Raw genomic sequence first — 26,332 nt, forward strand, 5'->3', positions numbered from 1 at the left:
TCGATTTACCTCCATTGAAAACAGCTAAAAGCATAGCTTTAATTTACCTAAATTACGATGTTTCTCAGATCTGTCAAAAAAGGCGCGCTTCAATACCGGAAATTTGATTGTCATAGTAATATCTGAATATTTCTTCTTCCTTTTCATCCGGATTTTATCCCATGATGCACTGAAACCAAGATGTCTGCCCCCATGAAAAACTCGAAAAATATGTAGAAAGTTTTAAAAGTTATTTTTCTTGTTTCGCTCGCCTGCTCTAACTTATGAATTGAGATGGAATCGTTATTTAATGTTAACAGGTGTGTTTGTCACGATTTTACTTCTTTGTGATCGTAATGGAACCCGTTTAAAATTGATAACACTGTAACAGGACACAGACTGGGATATTTTTTTATGATCATAGCGTAGAAACTTAAAAAATTGAACTAAATTAATTGAAAAGTAGGGCATTTCTATATCTCCTCTCTACTGTAAAGGGACATTAAAGGGGGGGCATGTATACAACATTTTGTCATACCTTGATTATCTGAACAGCTGCTGAATGTAAGTTCGGGTATCCTTCTTTCCATGAAATTTTCTCATCATTTGATCACATAAATTTATTTTTAAAAAAAAAGCCAAAAAATTACTATGCATATGTTGTTGATCAGTCAAGTTTGCTGTACAGTAACAAGGGTAGCCAGACGTCTCAACCCAACAATATCTTGACCCATCAAATCTGAAACCTCTATCTAAACAGGGTCTGCCCAATAATTAAAACAGGTTGGCCCAAGATCAAGACTGGTCGATCAAAGGAAATGTTTTCCTAACTATAGGAGATTGTCTCCTATTACATTATTCTTTATCATCTGACATCTCAAACCAGGTAAATCTGAGAACATTCTACTTTCTAATGTTTCTGTCCAAGTACACTGGGGTTGTAAAGCAGTAGATGTTTTAAATGATACCACCCTTAGGTCAAACTATGGAGGGTAAATTATCACAGTGCTTTAATGGAGCATCTATTTGTTATGTACAGATAGTATTTGTTTATCTGCCTCATGTTTATTGACAGGATTCCTGACAGCAAGACAAAGCTGATGACAGCCCTGTACTTCCCTTTTGGTGTTGCTCTGGTCATCATTAGACTCTTCATTACATTACATGCTCTCTTGGTTACCTGTATATTGCCAAAATGTGCTGCTACTAGGTATGATTTTCTGTTTAATTGTGAACTTTGGGAAATGACAGAAATGCTATGAAATTTTAAAGATTACACTATTTCCATACATTAAGTGAGAAAGAGTTGTAAGTCTTTATAGATTATGCTACAGTGAAGATTTTTTTTTGGTTGTTTTTTGTTTGGTTGTTTTGTTTAGTTCTGTTTTGTCCCCCCCCCCCTTTCACCCATAAGATTGAATTAAAAAAACTTAAGCGACTTTAAAAGTTTTTCTTTCCTTCCTTAAAAAATATTTGTTTGTTTGGGTTTTCTTTTTTTTCATTTTGCAGAACTTGAAATCTGAAATTTTTGTAAGCAGGAGGATTGGTATTTCAGCATAAACATCTACAGGGATCACATTCATTATCTGTAGTTTTCAGAGGGAATGTATTTTCTTTGAAAAAAAACAAGTTTTTCTACATACATGTAAACTATGTATCTACCCAAAACTTTAATCCAGGATTGAAAGAGAACAAAGATTTTTTTTTTTATAAATGTTCAAGAATGTCTTGAGAGTTTAATACAAAACACATCTGTGTAATTATATGTTTCATTTGCACCTTATCATAAAAAATAAGTTGCATTATAGGGCAATGAAGAAAATACAAAACAAATGATATCCCCAGAACAGACAAATAGAGAATTACTTCAAAAGAAAAACTAATGCTTTGTTTTGTAGCTTTATTCTGAAGACAATATTTGGAGTGATTGGTATACAAGTCGTCATTCAGGAAGATAGGAGAAGAGATAAAGATGCTAAAGTGATTGTATCCAATCATGTGTCAAATTTGGATCACATGATCATTGATTTTATCATTGCTAACATAACAGTAAGTCTGTGTGTACATTATATAAATGGTGCCTGTTTTGGAGGGTAACAGTTGAAATTGACATCCCAAGGAAAACCATTGTCAACCGACGCGTCAGGCACCATTTATTTTTTTTATACTGAATGTCTTATTGATTTAGGATGTCGGCCAGAAAATTTGTCGATCATCTGTACGTTCACATTTAGAAAGCTTTCAAACTCCCCGCTACTATTTTTCTCAATAAGAAATTACTGACCTCTTTATTATTTGTTTGATACTCAAAGAGTCCTTTATCATCTAAAGTTTCGTTATTTCTGTACTCGCAAGCATGTTTCATCTGTCGTTTGATGTTTTCAAGTAAGCTACATCGGACGCAAGCTTTTATTGACGTCAAGTTTATTCGGCTTCTTTCAAATGCACAACTGACATTTTGAGAATTCTACGGTGAACCGTATGCGCATAATTTGCACACATGTAACAATTTCGTTGTGTTACCCATTGTCAAGTGTGTTGCTAACGCTGAGGGTAACATTACAGATTGTTAAATGCATCTAAACCAATTAGATTTTAGTATTTAACATGAAAGTATACAATCATGTGATGCTGTAACATTGAGAAGCTGGTGAGCAGCCAAAGTTAGTGAAGTTAGTCTGTCATGTTAAATATCACTTATACTGTACGTTAAGTGAATTCATAATGATTGTTTTAGTGATTGTAAAATTGTGTTGTCAAATTCATAGAAAATGAAAGAGTGCTTTGAAATTCATATCTGAAAAATACTGTATGGATACTTAAAAAAGCGGGCTTCATATTTTAGCGGCTTTGGCGCGGACAACAATGCGATAATTCATGAATACCATTAATAAATCACAAATAACTACAATACATTGGGCAGACGTGTGTAACGCTAATTCATGATTACGCTAAACACTCAATACCCAGTGATTGTGCTAAATTTTGAGTACGTCAATTTATGTACACATACAGTAGTTTGTTTTTTTTAATACACATTCTTACCTGTTTACAGCTTGACTTGAGAACTACGGTGATGATTCCTTACTCAGTTGACCCGGTTTTTCTGGGTTCTGTGGGTCACAGGTCTCCGTGGTTTCTATAGTGGTTGAGCCGTTCAAGGTTCCCTCTGTAGTTCAGCCACATTGAGAGCTGTAATCTCACAGAGAAAAACTGGAGGGTTGATTTTATAAATAGTTTTCAATCTGAGTTGTTCCCAGTCTTGAGGACATTAAAACAGCAGCTGTAACATCAAACACTATATAGTTATTGACTAAATATGAGGGCAAAATTTGATTTGGTCAAGGGTTAACAATTCATATATTGCCTGACTCTTGGTCATGAGTAAATGTTTTGCACTCACTACTTGCATGTGATATGTTGATGAATTGGGACACCATCTAATATGAAAGGACAGCTTGTATGCATTTATCTTAAGCACTTCTGGACACTTTATAACTTTTGATTAGATGGGAAATAAGTGTGCCAATATTAGTGATGTTGAACTGATATCAGCATCGTAGCTGGTCCAATTTCAATACTATTGATTTTTATGACTTTATTCATATATGAAAGTATTTAATTAATACATGTATAAGTGTTTTTGATTGTTGAGTTTGAAAATTAATAAGGATCATATTGTTTTTAGCCTGACATAGTGGGCCTGTCATCCTTCATGCAGTGGCTAACTGGCTTCAAGGACTTTGGTTCTTCTAAAGGAGCCGATGTCTTAGAAGAGAATATCAGAAAGTTTGTCAGAGGTACATCAAACTTGGGCAACACATGATAATCAATTTTGAATGACAGAAAATCTTTATAAACATTTAAGCAATATTTCTTTAGTTCTTTATGAATTCATTTTAATACACTTATTAGGAGTTTGAAGGTCTTTTACAAAAAAAAGTACCAATATATTTAGAATCCAAGTTCCCTGTGTTGCTTCATCCAGAAAAGGCCACAACAAATGGAACAGGACTTCTCAAATTCATGTGAGTGGTTCTCTTTCACTTTACAGGTGTTACTTTGTCAATTGTTTTTAAATTTTTAAGTAACAGGTGTATGAATATGACAAGAAATTTGAGTAATGGTGAAATTTAATAATTATTTTACAATGTACATTGTACTATGATGATTAATTTGATCATGAAAGCAACCAGCTATTGCTACTGTGTTTGTAGTAAGAATTTATTTTTATTTTTCCAGGTCTTTCCCCTTCAGCCTCGGGAAGGTTCAACCTGTAAGTGATTGTTAAATTGAAAGAGAAATTCCCACAATTATCCCCTACATTTATTTATGTTCCATTCAAGGGCTATGTTGAAAATAATTATATGTTTTTATTCATCAATGTAAGATTTTAAAATTTCTCCAATCAGCTAGTTAAAATTCAGAAATCTGTTGGTGCCTAAGCATGACTCCCAATCTCTATGTTTCTAGTATCACATCTAAACTACATGTATATATACTAGCATTCAGATTTCCATTTACAATGACACTGAATGGTGGCATTGATGTACCAGTAATGGTCAAATGGTATCTACTATGTTGCCATATCTCTGTAAGTGCATGTACATGTATAAATCACACACCAATATATTAAAGTCTTATGTTTTCTTTATTAATTTTAGGTAGCGCTGCAGGTTACAAGGTGGCCAATGACAATGGCTGTGGTAAGGGCCTAGCATTATCTTATCAATTAAAACAAGGTTATGCATAGAGTGGTACACCAATACTATCAAGTAGGACTTTCTATTTTCCATTTTTATGTAATATGTTTTGTGGTATGTTAATGTTATTTATTTATAGATAACAGAGATATTTACCTTTGTATTCTTTGCAGACAACACTAACCAGTAACATATATCAAGACTTTCTCTGGAGTCTGTTTGTGCCATACACAATATACAAAGTCAAGTAAGTCAGCAGATTCAGAAACACTTCAAGACAGCAGATGCTTTTTTTAAAGAACATTTTGATTCAGTGTTTGTGTATGACTATATTTGTGCATCTGCTTTTTGTTTATAAATAACATGGGTTATACTACAGAACTGTAAAATCCCTTCAGATTCATGCAATTTAATTTTACTGTAAACACCAGGACAGCATAACAAGGTTTAACCTTACAAGGGGAGTTTCCTTGTTCTCTATTGTAGTGTTTGTGTTCTATATTTAGATAACTTACAGAGGAGCAATATGAGGTCCAGGGAGTTTCCCTGTTCTATATTTTAGTGCTCATGTTCTATATTTAGATTACTACCAGAAGAAGAGTGTGGGGAAGGGGAGAGTGTGGAGGACTTCACTGAGAGAGTAAGGAAAAACCTAGCCGAGAGCCTGGATATCCCCATGACAGAGTACACGTGGTCGGACAAACAAGACCTCATCAGAAGACTGGAAGAAGAGGAAGCCAGAAAACGGGAACAACAGAGTAAGGAAACTGGTCCTGTTCTCAGCAACAACACAGGGATAATACAATCCAAATGTCCATGAGTACACATTGGGAATGAATGTTTTCCTCCTGGCAAAAATTAGCACTTTGGTCTTATTTTTGTTTTCCTTACTTTTGAAAAATAATATGAATCAAAAACAGTGGCATTTTTGAAGAGGGTAAAATTAGAAAGCTGATAAATATTAAAATTAGAATGAAATGTAAATGAAAATTGTATGGGCAACTTTGCACCTAAAACTTTATTTGTAGATTGAATTTTTGAAAAATAATTTTAACTCAAGCAAAAATGTCCAAGTAAAAATATCTTATTTCTAATTAATGTGTAGACAATACAAGACAAAGACTTGCAGCACCTCATAGAGCAAGTTCTGACCCAGAGTTACAGAGAATGGTCCAACAAGTCCGGGATGTTTTACCCGACACATCAGAAGCAGTTATATTGAAAGATCTAGGTAAAATACTCCACACAGTTGTACTGAAAAATCTAGGTATAGAGGAATCATTAAATTTCATGGGGGGTCAATTTTTGTGGATTTTTATGCCCTGTCATGAATATGGCCAGGGCCTATAGCATGTCCATCATCCATCATTCCTTCTGTCCATCTGACACACTTTGCTTTTAGGTCAGTTATAAAGAAACATTCAAAATACATGTATTTTTATCAATATACAAGTATACTGATAAATACTGGTGAGAACTGTTCAACTCTGTCCTAAATGTAAGACATTGACCTTACTTTTCTTTATTTTGCCCTCTGCTCAATTTCAGAGAAACTGTTCAAGATATTTTTATCTATATGCTTATGCACTGATACATAATGTAGTGAGAATTTATCAATTGTGTCTAGATTTATTTACCTTGAACTCCCAATGACCTTTGACTTTACCATTTATTTTTTAATAATTTAATTTTGTTTGTATTCTAGCCTCTGATTGGTTAATATCCAAAAAGGAACACAAAGTATTTCTGTATAACCTGGTTTGGTATGGGGACACACCCCCCTGACAACCAGCTGAATCATCTGTATCCATACAATCCTCTCATTTCCAGTCCTCGGGATTCATGGAAAATTCCAGATATAATAAATGTACCTTTAACTTCAAACAATAATTTGATCTTACCACATATAAACAAACAACAAGGCTGCTAGGCCTATGTATCAGTTTTTACCTCCCCTCGCTTCCCATCACCTCCGTTACTTCCGTTACTACGGTTGTATTATTGAGCGGCAAATTTGAACTAATAAACAGCAACGAAATTTCACATCCGTAGTTATTTAATGATTTTAAAATTAAATTATAAGGAATGACTCTAATTCTTGGCCAAATTATTCGAGTATAACCTGGTTTGGGTCAGTTTACGCTGTTTTATAATCTGCTTTGCGGATTATAAAGCGTAAAGTGACCCAAACCAGCTTATACTCGAATAATTTGGCCAAGAATTAGAGTCATTCCTAAATTAAACTCAATTTTAAAGAAACTTTTCAAGATGTTTTCATCAAATTTCATACACTAATACAAATTTTCATGTTGCATTACTAATGAACCCTGGGAGGGGCATTCATGTCCTTTGGACATGTTTTTGGTTAGGATACCCCTTACTCATGAATTACAACCTGAACAAATTTTGAAATATAGGTTTTAATTTTTTTTTTTATATAACAATATGTTTGCCTACAAAATTACATGTATGTTCCTACAAACCTGTAAAATTTTTAGCAATCCATAGAAATGTGCCCCCGTAGATAGAATGATTTCACAACATTCGAAACAGTACTAGTCCTACTAAAAATTATGTGTAGGTAGGATATTCCAAGCAGGCGTACTGATAGACCTAAGTAGGATATACATGTACTAGCACACACTAGAGTCATTCTAACATATTTAGGTAGAATACTCTGTACAGTCCTACTAAAAGATCTAGTTTGAATTTCCTCTTTTCATAATAAAAGATTGGATACTCTGTCTTGACAGTGATTTTTTTTTTGAATTGCTGAAGTCTAGTTTTGCAATTGCTTAAATAAATCTAATATACATGTACATATGAAATATTTCAGCATCAAGGGATCATTCTTACAATTTCATATCTAAGCAGTATTATAAAATATATTTAAGAGATGAATTTAATTTTTGAGAATTCATGAGAGCATGAACTACGATGCTTCACGCCTGCATATTTCATGAAAAGCGTTAGCACTTCATGTTAAATATGCAGTTGATTAAGGAAAAATATTTGGAAATGTAAATAAACATTTTTTTGTAATACTGTATTTCTTATTTTTTGTATTAGAAAAAACTCGTGAAGTGGATCTAACAATTACCAATATACTGGAGGGAAAAATCTCCGTGGAACCTCAGAAAAATTCACAATCAACAGACAATTTGTTACACATAAGAAAGAAAATAAATGTACACATAGCAGTAAGTATAAAAATGCAGAAAGAGACAAATTAGAAATTGTCTTCCTTAATGCTTACACGTGTTTAAAGTTAACATTTTCTGATGGTCTACAAAGTAAAAATCTTTTTATCTTTTTAGGTCACCTGAGTCACTCAGGTGACCTATTGCTATCCATTCTCGTCCGTCGGCGTGCAGCGTGCGTTAACATTTGAACATTTTTAGCTTCTTCTCTAAAACCGCTCAACCAATTTCAACCAAATTTGGCATATAGCATCTATGGGTGAAGGGGAACAAAAATTGTGAATTTCATGGTCCCTGCCCCCCTGGGGCCTGAGGGGTGGGGCTAAAACCACCAAAAATAATGCAATCTTTAAAAATCTTCTTCTTTACTCCTGGACATCAAGCAGTCAAACTGTTGGCATCATTGAAATAAGCATTGAGCCCTCTACCAAAATTGTGAAACTCATGGCCCTAGAGTCAGGGGTTCTGGCCCCAGGGTGGGGCAATATAGATCATATAGTGAAAGTGCATTATTTCTTTGAAAATCTTCTTCTCTGCTCCTGGGTATTAAATAAGGTAACTAAGTACATAGTTATGATGAGCAAGAGTGCCTCTTCCAAAATTGTGAATTTCATGGCCCCAGGGTCAGGGGTTCTGGTGTTAGGGCGGGGCTCTATAGATTATATAGTGAAAATGCATTTATTCTTTGAAAATCTTCTTCTCTGCTCCTGGGTATTAAATAAAGTAACTAAGTACATAGTTATGATGAGCAAAAGTGCCTCTTCCAAAATTATGAAATTCATGGCCCCAGGGTCAGGGGTTCTGGTGTTAAGGCGGGGCTCTATAGATTATATAGTGAAAAAGCTTTTATTCTTTGAAAATCTTCTTCTCTGCTCCTGGGTATTAAATAAAGTAACTAAGTACATAGTTATGATGAGCAAAAGTGCCTTTTCAAGAATTGTGAATTTCATGGCCCCAGGGTCAGGGGTTCTGGTGTTAGGGCGGGGCTCTATAGATTATATAGTGAAAAAGCATTAATTCTTTGAAAATCTTCTTCTCTGCTCCTGGGTATAAATAAAGTAACTAAGTACATAGTTATGATGAGCAAAAGTGCCATTATAAGAATTGTGAATTTCATGGCCCCAGGGTCAGGGGTTCTGGTAATAGGGCGGGGCTCTATCGACTATCTAGTGAAAATGCATTTATTCTTTGAAAATCTTCTTCTCTGCTCCTGGGTATTAAATAAAGTAACTAAGTACATAGTTATGATGAGCAAGAGTGGCTCTTCCAAAATTGTGAAATTCATGGCCCCAGGGTCAGGGGTTCTGGTGTTAGGGCAGGGCTCTATAGATTATATAGTGAAAAAGCATTAATTCTTTGAAAATCTTCTTCTCTGCTCCTGGGTATTAAATAAAGTATTTAAGTACATAGTTATGATGAGCAAAAGTGTCATTTCAAGAATTTTGAATTTCGTGGCCCCAGGGTCAGGGGTTCTGGTGTTAGGGCAGGGCTCTATAGATTATATAGTGAAAAAGCATTAATTCTTTGAAAATCTTCTTCTCTGCTCCTAGGTATTAAATAAAGTAACTAAGTACATAGTTATGATGAGCAAAAGTGCCTTTTCAGGAATTGTGAATTTCATGGCCCCAGGGTCAGGGGTTCTGGTAATAGGGCGGGGCTCTATCGACTATCTAGTGAAAAAGCATTAATTCTTTGAAAATCTTCTTCTCTGCTCCTAGGTATTAAATAAAGTAGCTAAGTACATAGTTATGATGAGCAAGAGTGCCTCTTCCAAAATTGTGAAATTCATGGCCCCAGGGTCAGGGGTTCTGGTGTTAGGGCGGGGCTCTATTGACTATCTAGTGAAAATGCATTAATTCTTTGAAAATCTTCTCCTCTGCTCCTGGGCATTAAGGTGATAAACTAAGTACATAGTTATGATGAGGAGGTGGGCCCCTTCCAGAATTGTGAAAGCCATGGCCACTTGGTCAGGGGTTCTGGTGTTAGGGCGGGGCTCTATTGATTATATAGTGAAAATGCATTAATTCTTTGAAAATCTTCTTCTCTGCTCCTGGGTATTATTTAAACAAACTAAGTGCATGGTTATGATGCATAAGGATGCCTTTTCAAAAATTGTGAATTTCATGGCCCCAGGGTCAGGGGTTCTGGTGTTAGGGTGGGGCTCTATAGATTATATAGTGAAAAAGCATTAATTCTTTGAAAATCTTCTTCTCTGCTCCTGGGTATTATTTAAACAAACTAAGTGCATGGTTATGATGCATAAGGATGCCTTTTTAAAAATTGTGAATTTCATGGCCCCAGGGTCAGGGGTTCCGATGTTAGGGCGGGGCTCTATTGATTATATAGTGAAAATGCATTGATTCTATTAAAATCTTCTTCTTTGCTACTGGAGATTATTTAAACAAACTAAGTGCATGATTATTATAGGCAAGGGTGCCTCTTCCAAAATTTTTAAATACATTGCCTCAGTTTTTGGGGTTCTTGGGGGGGAGGGGGGGGGGCTCTATTGATTATATAGTGAAAATGCATTAATTCTTTTAATTAATCATTAACAAATCCTGTCTGCTCCTTAGTGTTGAGCTGATAAATAAATTGCTTAGCTATGATGAAGATGGGAGCTTCGAACAGAATTTTTAAATCTTGTGGTCCTAGGGTCAGGGGTTCTGGCATAACGAGGAAAGGGGGGGGGGGAGGAGGCTTTTGATAATATAGTGGAAAAGTGTTAATTCTTTGAAGTCCATAGTTGTGATGATGAGGGTAACTCTTCCAAATTTGTAAATTTCTTGACCTTTGGTCTTGGGTTCTGGTGCTAGGGTAAGGCTTTGTTGAATCTGTAGTGAAAATGCATTGTACCTGTGAAATTCTTCTCTGCTTCTGGGCATATCGAAAGCAAACTGAGTAAAAGTTTAAATGATATAAGTAAGCATATTTCTACCAGATTTTTGAACATCTGGACAATTTGTCTAAGCATTCTGGTCCTGGACAGGGCTCTGTTAATTTGTATTCTACTGAGAGAAGTTATTCCTCTTTTCCATTCACCTTTGATAATTAATCACTGTAAATAATGTATTTGAAAGATTAATAGAATAAGATAATTATGCAAGAATGTTTATCGTACAATTCAAAAAGTACTTTCTTAGTTTTAATAATCAGGCAGACCTGTAAGTAATAGATATATAAAAATGAGACAAAAATAACTTATCTTATTAAAAGTTCTTCAAAGACCATAAGAGAGGTCAATGCTAGAGGTCTTAATATGGGTTTAAAAATAGTACAGAAGCACTAATAGTTTGTTAATAGTCTGCATGGTGATAATGTTAAGTGGGGGAAAGATTAGAACTTAAGTTATGAGTTGATACTGAATACTAGGCTAATTATTTTGTAGATCCTGATCTTCCTACTTCTCTTGCTTTAGGGCAACAAAGCTTCATCTATCAGTGTATTTAACTTCTAAATTGTTGTATTATACTCAGGTGACCGTTAAGGACCTTGGGCCTCTTGTTAGTTTATACTCTTTGAAGACCTTGTTGATTTTAATTGGTTCTTATTATTGGTTTATACCACTTCCTTATAAAACTGTGTGATGTGATTTTTCCAGCCATCTCAACAGAAATATGGCGACACTACATTCCACACGGCAGCACCGAGTCGTATGTTATCTCTAGAGGAAAGAAAACAAATCATGCTGGAAACAGCTCGGCAGCGGTATAAAGAAAAACATGGACTTCTATAGTAACAGGAGAGCAGAATAGACAAGTTAACAAATTTATCAGATGCTGTTTTCCCCTATTTCAACTTTTCTTTCATGAAATTAGAGGAATTTTCATGAAGGCTGACATCTCTTCCTGAAATACTACTTTTTCTTTTATTTTCTCTTTCCGTCCACAGTATTGCTCTAGCAATTTTATTTGATTTTTTTTTTTGGTCGAATTGTGGATCTCTTTGAGTTAACAAATTCCAAAAGTATTTCGTTTTGTAATGTAAATGTCCAATGACATGCTACTGTGGTAAAAATACATGTACATGTAAGTAAAGAAAGCAAAATATTACAAAGTTAAAATGTACAAAAAAAGTTTATTTTTAAAGACATGTGGCTAGAAATAAGAAACAAACATATACAAAGCTAGGGCTTGGTAATGGGATTTTACTTAGTTAAAAGTATGGCAAGTTCAGAAAAAGACTTTCAATGGCTTTAGTTCATGTTCTCTAGTCAGATTTTCATTGAATTTCATTGATTTACAAAATGTAGGCAATATTTTTGTCAGTATTCAAGTCTTTACCTAGTACAACTTCAGTATCATATGCATACTAAGGTGTTTGTAGCATATGAAAGATTTATTTTAGGTTCTTTCTAATGAGAAAAAACTTGGTACCTATCATTCTGAAGTATTTTATCTATGGTATTTGGTATATACATGTGTTATGTATGCAGTGAGAGTGATTGAATGATTATAGTACACATGTATTAGTTCATATACAAAGCATACTGTAGCGTTTCAGGTAAGAACATAAAATTTGAGATTTATATCGTACACACTGTTTACCAACCTTAAACTCTGACTAACTGATCTGATAGTTCATCATTAATTCTACAAGTTGACTAAGAACATTTGTACTTCAGTCTTCATACAATGTACATGTATGTGCAATTGGGTGGTGATTGGATATCAAAATTTTTACTTGAGGGATACATTGAATGTGGGACATTCAATGCTGGCAGCATAAGGGGTATAATTCTATAGATAGCATATGTACGTGTATGTTGATGTACTTTCAGATATCTTGTTTCGTGGATGTTGATGTACTTTCAGATATCTTGTTTCGTGGATATAGAAGGTACTGTTAAAGTTATGATAAGGCCATGAACATGCCAGAGGGTCAAATAAATGCATTATTTGTGAGCATAGTTTATGCATCAAAGTATAAACACATGCAAAGAGGTGTTAAGGACATTTTTATAGTTCTTAGTTATGTGTAACTTCTGTGGAAATGATTGTATTCAAGGAGAGGAATTCTTTGATAAAGATACAAAAAATTTGAGAAGCTTTTGTAAATATGGATACCCATAACAGAATTAAGTAGATATTTCTGTGTAGTTGATTCTGAAGCTCAAAATTGCAATATAATGAAAGAGAAACCATTGCAGGCTGTGCTCAATATTCAAGGATGTATTAAATAAGGGTCTTCCATGTTGTATTGATACAATATGTATTTTGAGTGTGGAGTGTTGAGATTGATTAAATAGAAGTTCCATTTCTGTTTAATTTTGTATTAATAGCCTGTTTACTCTGTCCATTAAATCCCTTAAGTATGTGTGTACATTGTTAAGTATGAAACAAACACCTGACTTTCAATCTGAAGAGCTGTTTTTAATGTATTTATATTTAATTAAGAGGTTATGAATGTCCATATTATTATTACAACAGTATATATTGGTATGTTTGTGTTATTATTATAAAAGAAAATCCCTTGAGCAGACATTTTTGGACAATTATTTTCTTGTGTTGAGCCATACCTTGGTGAAGGTAGAGATGAGATGCAGATACACTGTTGTACATTGAGTCCAGTTCTGTGTTTTTCTTTGAAGTGCTCATTTGATGTAGAATTGCTTTGGATGATAAAACCCCCAGTAATTGATAGGTTTATTAAACATATGTTTGTTCTTAATGCAATAAGAGATATGTCTGAGAAATAATCACAATAATTGTTACCATTGATAGAAATAAATGTCATTTAAGATGTTAAAGAAGAGAGCTTCACATTTTTAAAATATGGAGGCTTTTACATAGCAGAGAGCTTTCTATTTTACTACAGAAAATGATTGATAATTGCATTTCTGATCAAGGATTGTCCATTCTGCATTTTTAGTTCCAAGAATTGGAAATTTCATTGATATTATTTTTTAAGTTGATATAGTGTCTTTCCAACCAATTGTATCACTGTGGTATCTTATCATTGATATCACTGCAATATCTAAAGAATGATATCACTGAGATATTTTAACAATGATATTGGTATCTAACCAATGGTATCATGTAATATCTAAACAACAATGTCACTGTGATATCTAAACAATGATATCACTGTGACATCTTAACAATGATATCACTATAATACCTAAACAATGATTTCACTGCAATACGTAAACAATGATATCACTGTAATATCTAAACAATGATATCACTGTTATATCTAAACAATGGTATCAATGTGATGTCTAAACAATGATATCACTTTAAATATAAACGCTGATATCACTGATATCTAAACAATGATATCACTGTGATATTAAACAATGATATTATTGTAATATCTTAACAATGATATCACTGTGATATTTAAACAATGATATTACTGACATCAAACAATGATATCATTGTGGATAGCTCATGTTTGACTGATTGGCTTTATGTTAATGCATGGTGTGCTTAAGCTAAATGATATACATTCATATTACAAGAAATATATTAAAAAATACTAGAATCGTTGGAGAAGAACTTTCTTTGGGGTTTTAAGGGTTCATCATGTTTTTATGGTGATATTTTCTACTGAGAGTAATCTCCAGCATGGCGCAATCTTTCTAGATTTGTGGAGTAAAGAGATATGTTGCGGGTTCAAATGCCACTGTGGGGCATGGAAATTGGTCCTTGGGATCTGACCATCTAAACCGAGGTCTCATGTCACAGCAGATAGTGTAGATTCAAGTTTGATTAAAACGTGACCCCAGGGAATAGGGTGGAACCACATTGGATGATCAGTTTCACATAGGAATATATAAGAAAAATCTTGAAAAATCTTTTTCTTATGAACAGCAAAGCCAAGATTGGTCATATTTATATGGAAGCAATCTCAGGTAGTGTAGATTCAGATTTGTTTCAATCATGACCCCCCCTCCCCCCCCCCCCGGGGGGGGGGTGGGCAATAGAAGATAAAACTTATAGGAATATATTAGTAGTCAAAGAAATATTGAAGCATCCTCAGTTAGTGTAAATCTAAGTTTGTTCAAATCATGCCTCCCCCCCCCCCCTTACTAGGATGGGACAACTTATATATTTAAATATATATATTTAAACTTTTCAATACTGACTGATTTCTGCATTTTCCTAACCAAAATGTTCAGGAGAGCGATGCAGGCCATGGGCCTTTTGTGATACTAAATTTGATTACGGAATATTCCGTCTACCTAATTGATACTTAGGGCTCACGGCGGGAGCGACCGGTCGACAGGGGATGCTTACTACTCCTAGGCACCTGATCCAACCCCTGGAATTTGTGTGTTTTATGTCCTGTTCACAGATTTGTATTAGTAGATTTCTTGAGATTAATCACTGTTCGTTATCTTCACTTTTTTTTTTAAATAGAAGACTCCTATCAAAGGGGCATAGATCAAGGTCCTGTGAACAGAGCATTAAACACGCAAATGTATATTTAATGTCAACTTCAGAGTACTTGTGTGTACAATCAGAATGTTTTTTAACAAAATAATTTTGCAAATGACCAATGACAAGGTAAGTAAATTTACGAGTTCCATTTTTATTGAAAAAGCAGCTGTCAATGATATCAAAAAGCCAGGATTTTAATTTATCGTGGGGAATGGTTATGTATAAAGTTGAAATGTCGTAAGTTTTTAAGCTGTTGATTTTGGTAAAATCTTATGATTTCAAATTTTCCAAAAGTTCCTTGGAATTTTTAAGTATCCACATCTGATTTACACCACTTCTCGAATATAATGTTGCACAGTACTCTTGAAGTTTCCCCTTCACTACTGTTAATATCTTATTGAGGAGTAAAGAAAGAGGTTTGGTTGAACATTTACTGGAACCCGCTGTGTATCTTTGTAAGGATTTTTATGAAGTTTCGGAATCCAATATAGATAATGTAATTCAAATTCATTTTGGTTGTTTGGAATATTAAAAATATTCAAAACTTACATATGATTTTGAAGAATTTCTTCCTTAGAAAGAGTCGTGCATGGCTATGAACACTTCAACTTTAACACTTCGTTTCCGGACAATAATTAAAAAAGACTGAGAGCGTTTGCGAATAGCCATTAGAAGAAACAGTAAACCTTCAAATGTTAATGAATGATACATGACGAACAACAGAGGCGAACAGACGGTAACAGAAAAACAGAAAATCATCTGTGTGACCTACAAAATGTAATGGTCCCTTTAGGACTGAGGGGTTTTTTCCTGTTACAGTGACCCATACTTAAACTTTATGATTTTGATTGTGCCCAACTTCAATCTTCTCATAGGTATTTTAATCTTTTTGTTGTTGATATATTATCGATTAAATTTTATATTCTCCTTTGATATTTACATCGATTGTTTACACTAAATGTCATACATGTATTAAAGTAGTTCAATTTTATGTCAAATCTCATTTCATGGCCATGCATGACATTTCTTTCACACAAGAAGATTAACCATGAAGTTCAGAATTTTTGCATTTTCTTAGGGGGTTCCATAGAAGCTTCTGATTTAGGTGACAATCTTGAAATTTCATCCTCTGAGGACGCAGTCGCATGACTTATTTCTAAATTTCCGCTTTCCTTTTCGATGCTTGAGCATATAAACCGATACTGATTTTGTAGGGAATCTTGAGAGGTGTCTCTTAGTACTTTTCGACCTAATTTGTCCTCTTCTTCCAACAACTTCGGATATTTCTCTAGAACAAAGTCACAAAATTTGAATTTGTTATTTGAGCAACCAATATGGAGCACAGTTTCTCCGTTTTTACTTTTGGTGTTAGCACTTAAGCCATGTGAAATGAATATTTCGAACACTTCGCTATTTCCACCTCGTGCTGCATCATGCAGCACATTTTCACCTAGGTTATCTATATGCCATACCAACTCGCCATACTTTTCAACAATGTATTTACACATTTCTATTCTACAGTTTCTTGCCGCGTAGCTTAAAACCGATTTCCCTTCTCTTGTGAAATCGACTGCACTTAAACCTCGATCGATATATAATTTGAAAAGACCAATGTATCCACTAGCAGCGGCACTGTGTAAAACACTCATATCGTCTTTATCTTTGATTTTGACCAAATCTTCGTTTTCACTTGTTTTAAGAAGATGTCTACAAAGATCTATTTTACTCTGTTCACTGGCCACATGCAAAGGGGTTTCTCCCTTATTTGATTTAGCTTGAACGTTCACTCCATTTTCCTGTAATATAACAAATAGTTGAGTATTTCCACTATATGCCGCGGAGTGTGCCACGGTGTTATTTTCGTTATCCGCATCACCCAAAAGCTGGTTATATTTTGCAACAAGATACTTGCTCATTAACAAATTCCCATTTTTACAAGCCAGATGTAGAACTGATTGTCCACATTTTGTCTTTTCGGTTGGAAGAAGACCCCTATCCACCAACATTTGAAATAATCGAATGTTTCCCCCCAAAGCTGCTGTATGTAGAACCGACATTCCTTCGTTGTCCACCTCTCGCAGAAGATCTGGTTCTTTATCCAGCAAATATTTAGACATCTCCAAACGTCCTCCTTCTGCCGCTTGGTGTAGCACTGTTCGTCCATCGAATGTTTTATCGCGTATGCCTCGGTCCTTCTTGGCTTCGACTAAAAATTTTAAAAGTTCAACTATTCCGCTCCAAGCAGCTTCATGGATAGCATGAACACCTTTGTTGTCCCTCGCTGCCAATAACTTTGGATATTCTCTAACAAGGTATTTGCAGAATTTTAATCTTCCGTTTGTGCAAGCGTAATGAAGGATTGTTTTCCCTTCATTGCAAACATATTTCACATTCAAACCTCTTTCTTTGAGGAATTCGAATATCTCAACATTGCCTCCAAGCCCGGCATCATGAAGCGGAGATCGCCCTTCACTGTCGCACATTTGAAGCAGGTCTGGGTAAGTATCCACTAAATACTTACACATGTCAAATCTTCCGTCCTTACACGCTTTATGCAAGACAGTTTTTCCATCCCTTGTTCTACAGTATATATTTTTGCCCTTCTCGACAAGAATTTTCAGTATTTCCAGATTTCCTCCTTCAGCCGTTCGATGTAGCAGAGTTCCTTGAGTTGAGTTATTGTAGTCCTCTTCTAACAAATCAGGATATGTTTTTATGATATATAGGAATGTCTCTAGTTTACCATTCTGACATGCACAATGTAATATTGTAGATTCAATAGACGATCTTTCATATGGATTCAAACCCTTTTCAATCAAAATCTGCAAAGTTTCTGTGGCTCCTGCATATGCAACAAATAATAAGCTGAATTCCCCTCTTTCGTTTTTTGTGTAAAGAAGATCTGGACAAATATCCAGTAAATTTAGTACAAGATGATTTTGACCAGTGAGACAAGCTTCATCCAGCACAGATATTGTGTCCGGTTTGTTTCGCCAGTGATGTGTAAGGGAGTATGTGCGATCTCTCAGATCGACACCCCGAGCCACTAATAAATTTACTGCTTCAATTCTTCCACTTCGAACTGCATGGAAGCAACTTTTAATGTCGGGTTTAACGTTGACGTTAAGTAATAATTCAACAATATTTATATGGTTACATTCACAAGCTGCATTTAAAGATAGATAGTGTTGTTCAGTAAACGATTTTTCCTTCACCTTTTCAAAGATAAATTTAACCCATTTCTCATTTCCTGCTGCTGCAAAATGAACCATCATAGAATTACTTTCCTCATCTACCTGACAGAGAAATTTACCCTTTTCTCTTTCATTGATATCCAAAAATTCTTTGAAAAAAATTTCATCTTGCCACAAAATAAGTTCAGCAAGGGAGGCGAAAACGGTTGGAATACGTGTTTCGATGAGTGATATTATTTTTTCAGCCACACACTTAAAATGTTCGCTTGTTATCAACAAAGTATCCATTTTACTAATTGGACAATTGCTTGAAGTGAGATGTTTTAACAAAATATAATCACAGCTGCATATCAGATCATCCATTTCGCAAATTTCACCAAGTACAAGAAACAAACTACTCTGTACAGAGCTGTGAGAAAATCTGTAACATCCATCTGCATTATCAAGCACAAGAAAACTTCCAAGGAACGATCTGATTGATATATGAAAATCAATAAGACTTGGCTGTACTTCACACATTTCCATTGCTTTTATTTTCAAAGTTTTCGATTTAAAGGTAGATTTTTCCAACGTATTCTTCTCAACTTTCCCCCCTTGCATTAAAATAAATACTAACACCGCCATCTTTGTTTCTTTATTTTGTATGTATTTTCGAAATCCATCTTTCAAGAAATACAGTGGATTTTGGAAAAATGACGATAAACCTCCTTTCTGTAGGAAATCATTATCTTTGAAAAGTCGACAACATTGCGGAAATCCAAGGTTTGGGACATCAGAAAAGAATTTTTCAGAGTCGATTATAATAGACTGGTTATTCATTTTTGGGATATATTTTTCGAGAAACATTGTCATTTCCACCGTTGACAACTTATTATATCTGTCTGATATGTCAACTGTGGCAGTTTGGAAGAAAACATCATCTTTCAGTGATAGGCAACATTCTTCATGAATATCGTTTCTAATGGTGATGATCATAACATTGTCTGATCCCTCTATATCAGAACCTACGGAAGCTTTCATTTCTAAAAACCTGTTTGACCATTGTGTGAAGTCAGTTTGTGATACAGATAATTCACCGAAAATGTTGTCTATAAAAATAACCAAATTTTCTCTCGGTGAAACAAATTCATCCCAACCAGAGGGTGTACGAATTTGAATTGGTATTTTCCCTATTTCTTTTAACCTTTTCATTATGAAAAGTGATATTGAAGTTTTCCCATCACCAGGATTGCCTTTGACTACAACATATCCAAGCTTCTGAAGTGTATTCATTACGCTTGAAAACGCTCTTGTTTTTACAAAATATTCTTCCAAACGTTGGAGCTCCATCTCTAAAAAAGCATCAGTCCTGGCTAAAGAATAAAATATCTGTTGAAGTTTGTTATTATCTCAGTTGAATAATCTTAATATACATAGAAATACACATACTTGTGACACTTACCAATCTGCTTCTCTTTTTTTGTGTCTGAAAAATTAAATTTTATTGTCTATGAACATAATTAATAAAAAAAAAATCTCTACTTTTTATTTAGAAATACTATATTGTATTCGCAAATAAGGTCATTATTACGATCATTGAACCTGCAAAATGCTGACTTTAATCGAGGTTGTTGAAATCCTTTTAAAATCAACTTATTTGCTAGTAGCCTGTCTTGGTCTAAAATTTGATCAAACACAGTGCATGCTTTAACATATCGAATCGGTTGGGAGACATTAACACGATATTCTAGTGATAGTGGAATATTACTACATTAATAAGGGATGTTAACGTGCAAAAGCTGAAGTAATCCCATTTGGCATACAGTTAAGTTATTTGTTGGCAGTTATCGAAAGTCATAATTCTGTCAGTGTCATCCTATGTCAACAGACTAGTTCAAACCTCCCGAGATACAAATAAAGATTAATTTTTTCTTATTTGTTTAATTCTTGGACTATTTTTGCAGGGATAACGTTGATTGCAGTTTTTTTTTTAAATGAATCTTATTCATAATAGCTAAGTTGTTTTTAACCAAGCTTGGTACAAAGTATCTTCCAGTAGATGGGATTTTTATTTGCAGACTTCTAGGGTACATCCTCTCGGGTGACAGTGGAAGACCAAAAACAGTATGGTTCATGAAGCAACCACTTACTTCGTTAAAAACCACTCTGATTCTACGCACATGTACTCTGAAGTTCCATATAAAAAGAATGTTTGAGTTCATCATTGACAATATCTATGAAGTTTTTGGAGACCAGGTTTTCCAACAATCTTGAAGAATTCCCATTGGTACTAATTGCGCCCTATTATTATCAAATTTGTTTTGTATTCTTACGAAGCAGATTGTATTTAAAACTTCTACTTGAAAAGAAGAAGTCTCTGGATGTGGAATTCAATTTAAATAACAATGACGTTTTATAAATTAACAATACTTATTTTCATTCCTACGTTGATTCCCTATATCCCATTGAACTCGACATAAAAGACACAACAAAGTCCGATACATCTGCTTCATGTTTGAATATTCTATAGAGGATGGAATTATGATAAACTTATAACTAAATTTCATGTTTAACGTGATTTTTCTAATTTTCTACTTTGAACTTCCCTTATTTGTGTAGCAAAATACCATTTTAACCTCATTACTAGCATATGGGTTTAAACCTCTCAGTTGATTCGATACACAAGAGCAAGTTCTAGGTCATTATTTTTATACTGAATTGACTACGGATTTCTCCATTAAACTGATCATGACAAAGACACACTGCGTTGTGACCGGTCGACAGGGGATTCTTACTTTTCCATGGCCCTCTTCTCGCCTCTGATGTTTTCAGGGGTCCGTGTTTCCTCTGCTCACAATTTGTATTGTTTTATTGGCTTTATTAACATGATTATTGTTCATTTTCTTCACATTTAACTTAGGCTGTTACGAATTATTTAGAATTACACAATTGTCACGCACATATGTTACTGGAGAACAGAAGATATAAAAAACCATCCATACCAAAACTGAACAACTACTAGTATCTTACTTAAAAATTTGCTTTGTGATAATATACGATGATATTGGCTTTAGAAATATGTCAAACAGACCTGGATTTTTGATGATTCTAGCTAGATCCTTATTTACGATTTCCTTCTTTAATTCCTCTATTTTCAGATTCAGTCTCTCTTCTAGTCCTTCCTTTTCTTCTTTCATTTTTTCCAATTCTTTTATATATTTCTGGGCTTCCTCAGGGTCCATTGATATGCTTCTTATTGTCTTCAATAGATCTATGTGTTTAGTAGGATTAACTTTATTTCCCAGCTCTTTTTCAATTTCCTCAACCACTCTACTCATCTTTGTCCAAATGAAGGAGAATTCAGGGTTTGCCATCGATGCATTCTCTCTGTGACATATATCATTTCGAAATAGACGAATTCTTTCTATATTTGCTGCCAGAGACCGGTCTTTTTCAGTGGGTTCCTTTCCCCATCCTTCTTTAGGGCTGGTCATCCCCTTCTGTCCATTACTAAGCGTGTGCAGACTTTCATCACACAGATTTCGTATAATTAGATATAGAAGTGATATATCCAGATCATCGTAAGGCAAAAATGATTTTCTCTTTTTATAAAGAAGTATTTTTTGTTGTGGATTTAGAATTTTCATGAATTTTTCTTTCGCCCGGTCAAGTTCTGAATACAAAGACATGACGGAAACGAAGTGAAGAAGAACATCTCTCAATAGGTCGGCACAGACACTGACAAGTCGACATACCCTCGCAAAATTAGTGGTGTCTCTGTTCGATAAGTGTTTTAGGGATGCCATATTAAGGATAAGGCTATGATTAAAAATGTTAAACTACTTCACATGTAACGAATAAGAAGTACCGGTACTCGTTTTCGCACTTCCGTTTTAATTCCAAATCAAACCATTAGAATATAGATCGGAAACACTGACGTTTAGTAGATTATAGAAAATGTTTCTGACAGTACGGAAGACTTTGAACTGTTTCATTCGAAAATCGGTCTCATTTTGAAATCCTCTGTCTGTAATGGAAACTTACTGTTTTTTTTAAATCCAGGTTCAATATTTCTCCCTACAATAAATGATCGGTATTATATTTTGCAGAAAGGACGATTCGCTCTAGTTAATCTTTCCCAGGGTTGCTTTTCAGACCACAACACAGTAGGAAGTCCCTTTAAACATATAGATTTTAATACGCATCTGTTTTTGAATGTTCAATGAACTGTATTACCGTGCATCTTTCCCCGTTTTATTAAACAACTCTTCCGTCTATACTAGGGGGTTTATTGAAAGGATGACTGTTCACAAATGATAATTGTTTTCTTAAATAGAGAGACATGGCTATTCATCGAATACATGACATCAAATACATGAACTCATATCAGGCATACAAAATACATGTAAATATCTTGTGTTATTTTACTTTTTTCCCTGAAATGGCGAATAATGTTCATTCACAATGCAAGATTAATGGAATCAATATTACACATAAAAACTAAGAAATTTATAAGAACAAGAAGCTTTTCACCTATAAAGTGCAGATGGTATATGGATAAGGCATGGTCGTTTATTCATTACACCTCGTGCATTTCATATGTAAAAAAAGCAAGCATGTTGATCATTGTAAACACCTGTCTTTATAATTCCGCGGGCGTTATAAATTTTTAAAGGAATACATCAAGGTTGACGAATTCCAAGGTAGAAGAACAAAAAAGAAACTATTGATCAAATTGGATATATAGGTAGAATATTCAAACAAGAATCATCTTAATCATATTTAATTAAAAATGCAAAGGATTGATATGTTTCACGGTTTTATCGTCTGTCTTCTTTTATGGAGTTGTACAGTGTTTCTCTTGTCATATTCGTAGAACGGTCTCATTTTTTCTCTCGATTTGAGACCAAAGTATCTTTTAAGTCAATATAGACTAATACCTAAATACCAGCGGGTCTCGGATGGCTTTATATATAGCGTCACATACTTGTCTGATTTCCCCCATTTTTTTTTTTTTTTTTTTTTTTTTTTTTTTGTTTTTTTTTTTGTTTTTTGTTTTTGAGTACACATACAGGAAGCATTTTGTGTTTTAAGTATGAATGTTGTGTATGAGGTGTGTATATGCAATATATGTAGATACTCATTATCTTACTTTTGTAAATGTTACATTTTAGCATAACTTCTGTACATTGTAGGGGTTTAAATCAGAGTAAGAATAGAAAATAAGTTTAAGGAGCACACAGCAAGGGTGACCGGTCGACAGGGGATTCTTACTCCTCCATGGCACCTGATCCCACCTCTGGTGCTTTTAGAGGTCCTTGTTTTTTGTGTTTTAAAAGACATTTGAGCTTGATTACTGTTCGTTATCTCCATATGTCATTTAGCCATTTTAGAAATCTAAAATCCTCCATATATTGTTTCACGATATTCATAGTACAAAGAATTTAAAAAGCCCAGTTTATGCCCAGTGGGACCATGATATTATGACGAGTGCAGGAAGAACAGATGATAGGGGAATATTAAGTCTTATGAATAATAATACAGAGGTTAATATTTTTACAATAAAATCTGATATTAATGGAAACTTCAGTATTACAGATATGATGGTAGACATTAGATAAATTATTACCTTGGTTAATTTAAATGGGCCAAATAGAGATGGTCCAGTTTTACATATACATTGGTATTACAATAGACTAATATGGTAATGAATTTATTATTATATATGGAGACTGACATTTATTTCAAGATTTTCAGTTAGATTGTCATAATTGTATCAAAGAAAACAATCCTTAAAATATGCTAGAAATACAAAACCTAAAAAATAAATTTATTCTTGTGGATCCTTGGAAAATAAAAAAAAAACAACAGCTAAAAAATTCACTTGGAGCCGTAGAAATCCTATTAAACAAGCAAGGCTAGACGTTTCCTTATATCTAATGAATTATTGTCCATTTGGAAAATGTTAATTTCATTTTCAGGTTGATAGAACTGACCATTCAATAATTAGAATTGAATTCAGAATTAAATTCTGATTCTGATATTCAAGGGGGTAGAGGCTTTTGGCGATTCAAGAATTCTTTATTAAGAGACAATGAATATACACAAATAATAAAGAACTTATTAAAATACAGTTGCTAAATACATAATGCCTTCTTATGTTCCAGTACCAGATGCTTAATTAAATATTCCCAATGATTTATTTTTAGATTGCTGTTAATGAAAATAAGAAGTCTAACTATTTTATTATTGATCTCAAAAAGCAAAAGAAAGAAAAATTAGGAAAAAACTTTATCACACAAATAAAAATATTATAAAAAATCATCATATAAACTTTTATCCAGTGTCTTTCAAGATCGCATGAAGCCCATTCTAATTGAGATAATCCATGAAAATCAAAAATGTTCTTTTTTAGCAGGAAGACACATAGGAAAAAATTCTAGATAACTTTATGGCGTCTTTCAATATTGTAATGAAAGTATTACTCCGGGATTTATTCTGTTAATTGATTTTTAAAAGGCATTTGACCCAGCCTCTTGGAAGTTTACTTTCAAAGTTTTAACTTTCTTTAATGTTCTTCAATTTTAGTGAAAATTTACAGAATGCTGTAAGAACTCTTTTAAATGTGGCAAAACTATGTGCTATTCAAAATTGTATTTTTTCAGAATTCTTTGCAGGGGATGCAGACAATGTGATCCTATTTCCCAATATCTTTTTCTCCTTTGTGCAGAAATAATAGGCATAATGATAAGAAATAGTACATCAATCAAAGGAAATGTTGTAAATGATGAAGAATATATAAATTATTGCAATATCCAGATGACGCATTTTTACTATTAAAAGGAACCACGTGCTGGACACGTACGTTATTACTGGTGACGTAAACATAGTTAAGAATGAGGACCTTAAATTACTTATTTTAAAAGGGCCAAAATGTAGGGAAACCCGATCGTTCAACTGGAATCATAATTTCATAATCATAATGATTTCCGTGAAAGATTACGCCAGGTGATGGGCCAGACATGAAAAAAGAAGACCTTGACACTGTGTCAGAATGGATTAAATGTATCAGATGTATGCTAAAATCTTGCATTAAGCGATTGCGGGGTAATATGAAAACCATCTATCCTTCTGTGTTAAATAATTCAGAAGAATTAGATAGACTACTCGATCAATATGTACTGGTCCCAGCTGACAAAGCAGGTAACAAAATTGTCTTTGTTTGTAAGGCTCATTATTTTAATTGTATTTTAGAGGAACTGGGATTTAATTCTACTTGTGGTAATCCAACTTATACACATAGCTCCTTTTCTAAGGAGGAAATTCTTCAAAATCATATGTCAGTTTTGAAAATTTGTAATATTCCCAACAACCAAAATGAATTAGATCTACCATATTTATATTGGACTTCATAAACTCCTTACACAGATACATAGCGGGTTCCAGTAAATATTCTACCAAGCCTCTTTCTTTACTCCTCACTAAAATATAATCAGCAGTGAAGGAGAAACTTCAGGAGTACTGTGCAACAATATACATGTATTCGAGAAGTGATATAAATCAGATGCGGATACTTAAATATTCCAAGAAACTTTTTGAAAATTTAAATTCACATAATTATACCAAAATTAATTACATCAAAATTTACGACTTTTCAACACTTTTTACAACCATTTCCCAGTCCAGGCTTATTTTCATTGAGAGCTGCTTTTCAAAAAAATGGAACTCGCAAATTTAATTACCTTGTCATTAGTCATTTGCAAAATTATTTTGTAGATATATTCTGATTGAAGTACTCTGAAGTTGATATTTAAAAGATGTTTGAGTTTCTGATTGAAAATATCTATGTGGTTTTGGGAGATCAGGTCTTCAAACAATCTGTTGGAATTCCCATG

The 26,332-nt window shown here is 34.0% G+C and overlaps 3 protein-coding genes across 3 annotated transcripts; 1 reads left to right on the forward strand and 2 right to left on the reverse strand.

Moving 5' to 3' along the window:
• The first annotated feature begins 166 nt into the window (after positions 1-166).
• LOC133193065 (lipid droplet-regulating VLDL assembly factor AUP1-like) lies at positions 167-13,633 on the forward strand. The gene is made up of 12 exons (XM_061329054.1): positions 167-299; positions 1,055-1,189; positions 1,878-2,028; positions 3,668-3,779; positions 3,938-4,007; positions 4,222-4,255; positions 4,644-4,685; positions 4,856-4,929; positions 5,265-5,440; positions 5,788-5,913; positions 7,752-7,882; positions 11,481-13,633. The coding sequence occupies exons 1-12, from the start codon at positions 274-276 to the stop codon at positions 11,613-11,615; spliced, it is 1,212 nt and encodes a 403-aa protein (XP_061185038.1). The 5' UTR covers positions 167-273; the 3' UTR covers positions 11,616-13,633.
• Positions 13,634-16,319: 2,686 nt separating this feature from the next.
• Positions 16,320-18,536, reverse strand: LOC133197978 (putative ankyrin repeat protein RF_0381). The gene has a single exon (XM_061334136.1). The coding sequence runs from the start codon at positions 18,534-18,536 to the stop codon at positions 16,320-16,322; it is 2,217 nt and encodes a 738-aa protein (XP_061190120.1).
• A 2,927-nt stretch (positions 18,537-21,463) lies between these two features.
• On the reverse strand, positions 21,464-22,311 carry LOC133197990 (uncharacterized). Its single transcript, XM_061334142.1, has one exon. It carries the CDS (start codon positions 22,241-22,243, stop codon positions 21,464-21,466), a length of 780 nt encoding a protein of 259 aa, XP_061190126.1. The 5' UTR covers positions 22,244-22,311.
• Positions 22,312-26,332: the final 4,021 nt, after the last annotated feature.

This window comes from Saccostrea echinata, unplaced genomic scaffold, assembly GCF_033153115.1.
Source record: "Saccostrea echinata isolate AGI-Se365-2 ecotype Australia unplaced genomic scaffold, CSIRO_AGI_Sech_v1 ptg000001l, whole genome shotgun sequence".
In the NCBI taxonomy this organism is placed as follows: domain Eukaryota; kingdom Metazoa; phylum Mollusca; class Bivalvia; order Ostreida; family Ostreidae; genus Saccostrea; species Saccostrea echinata.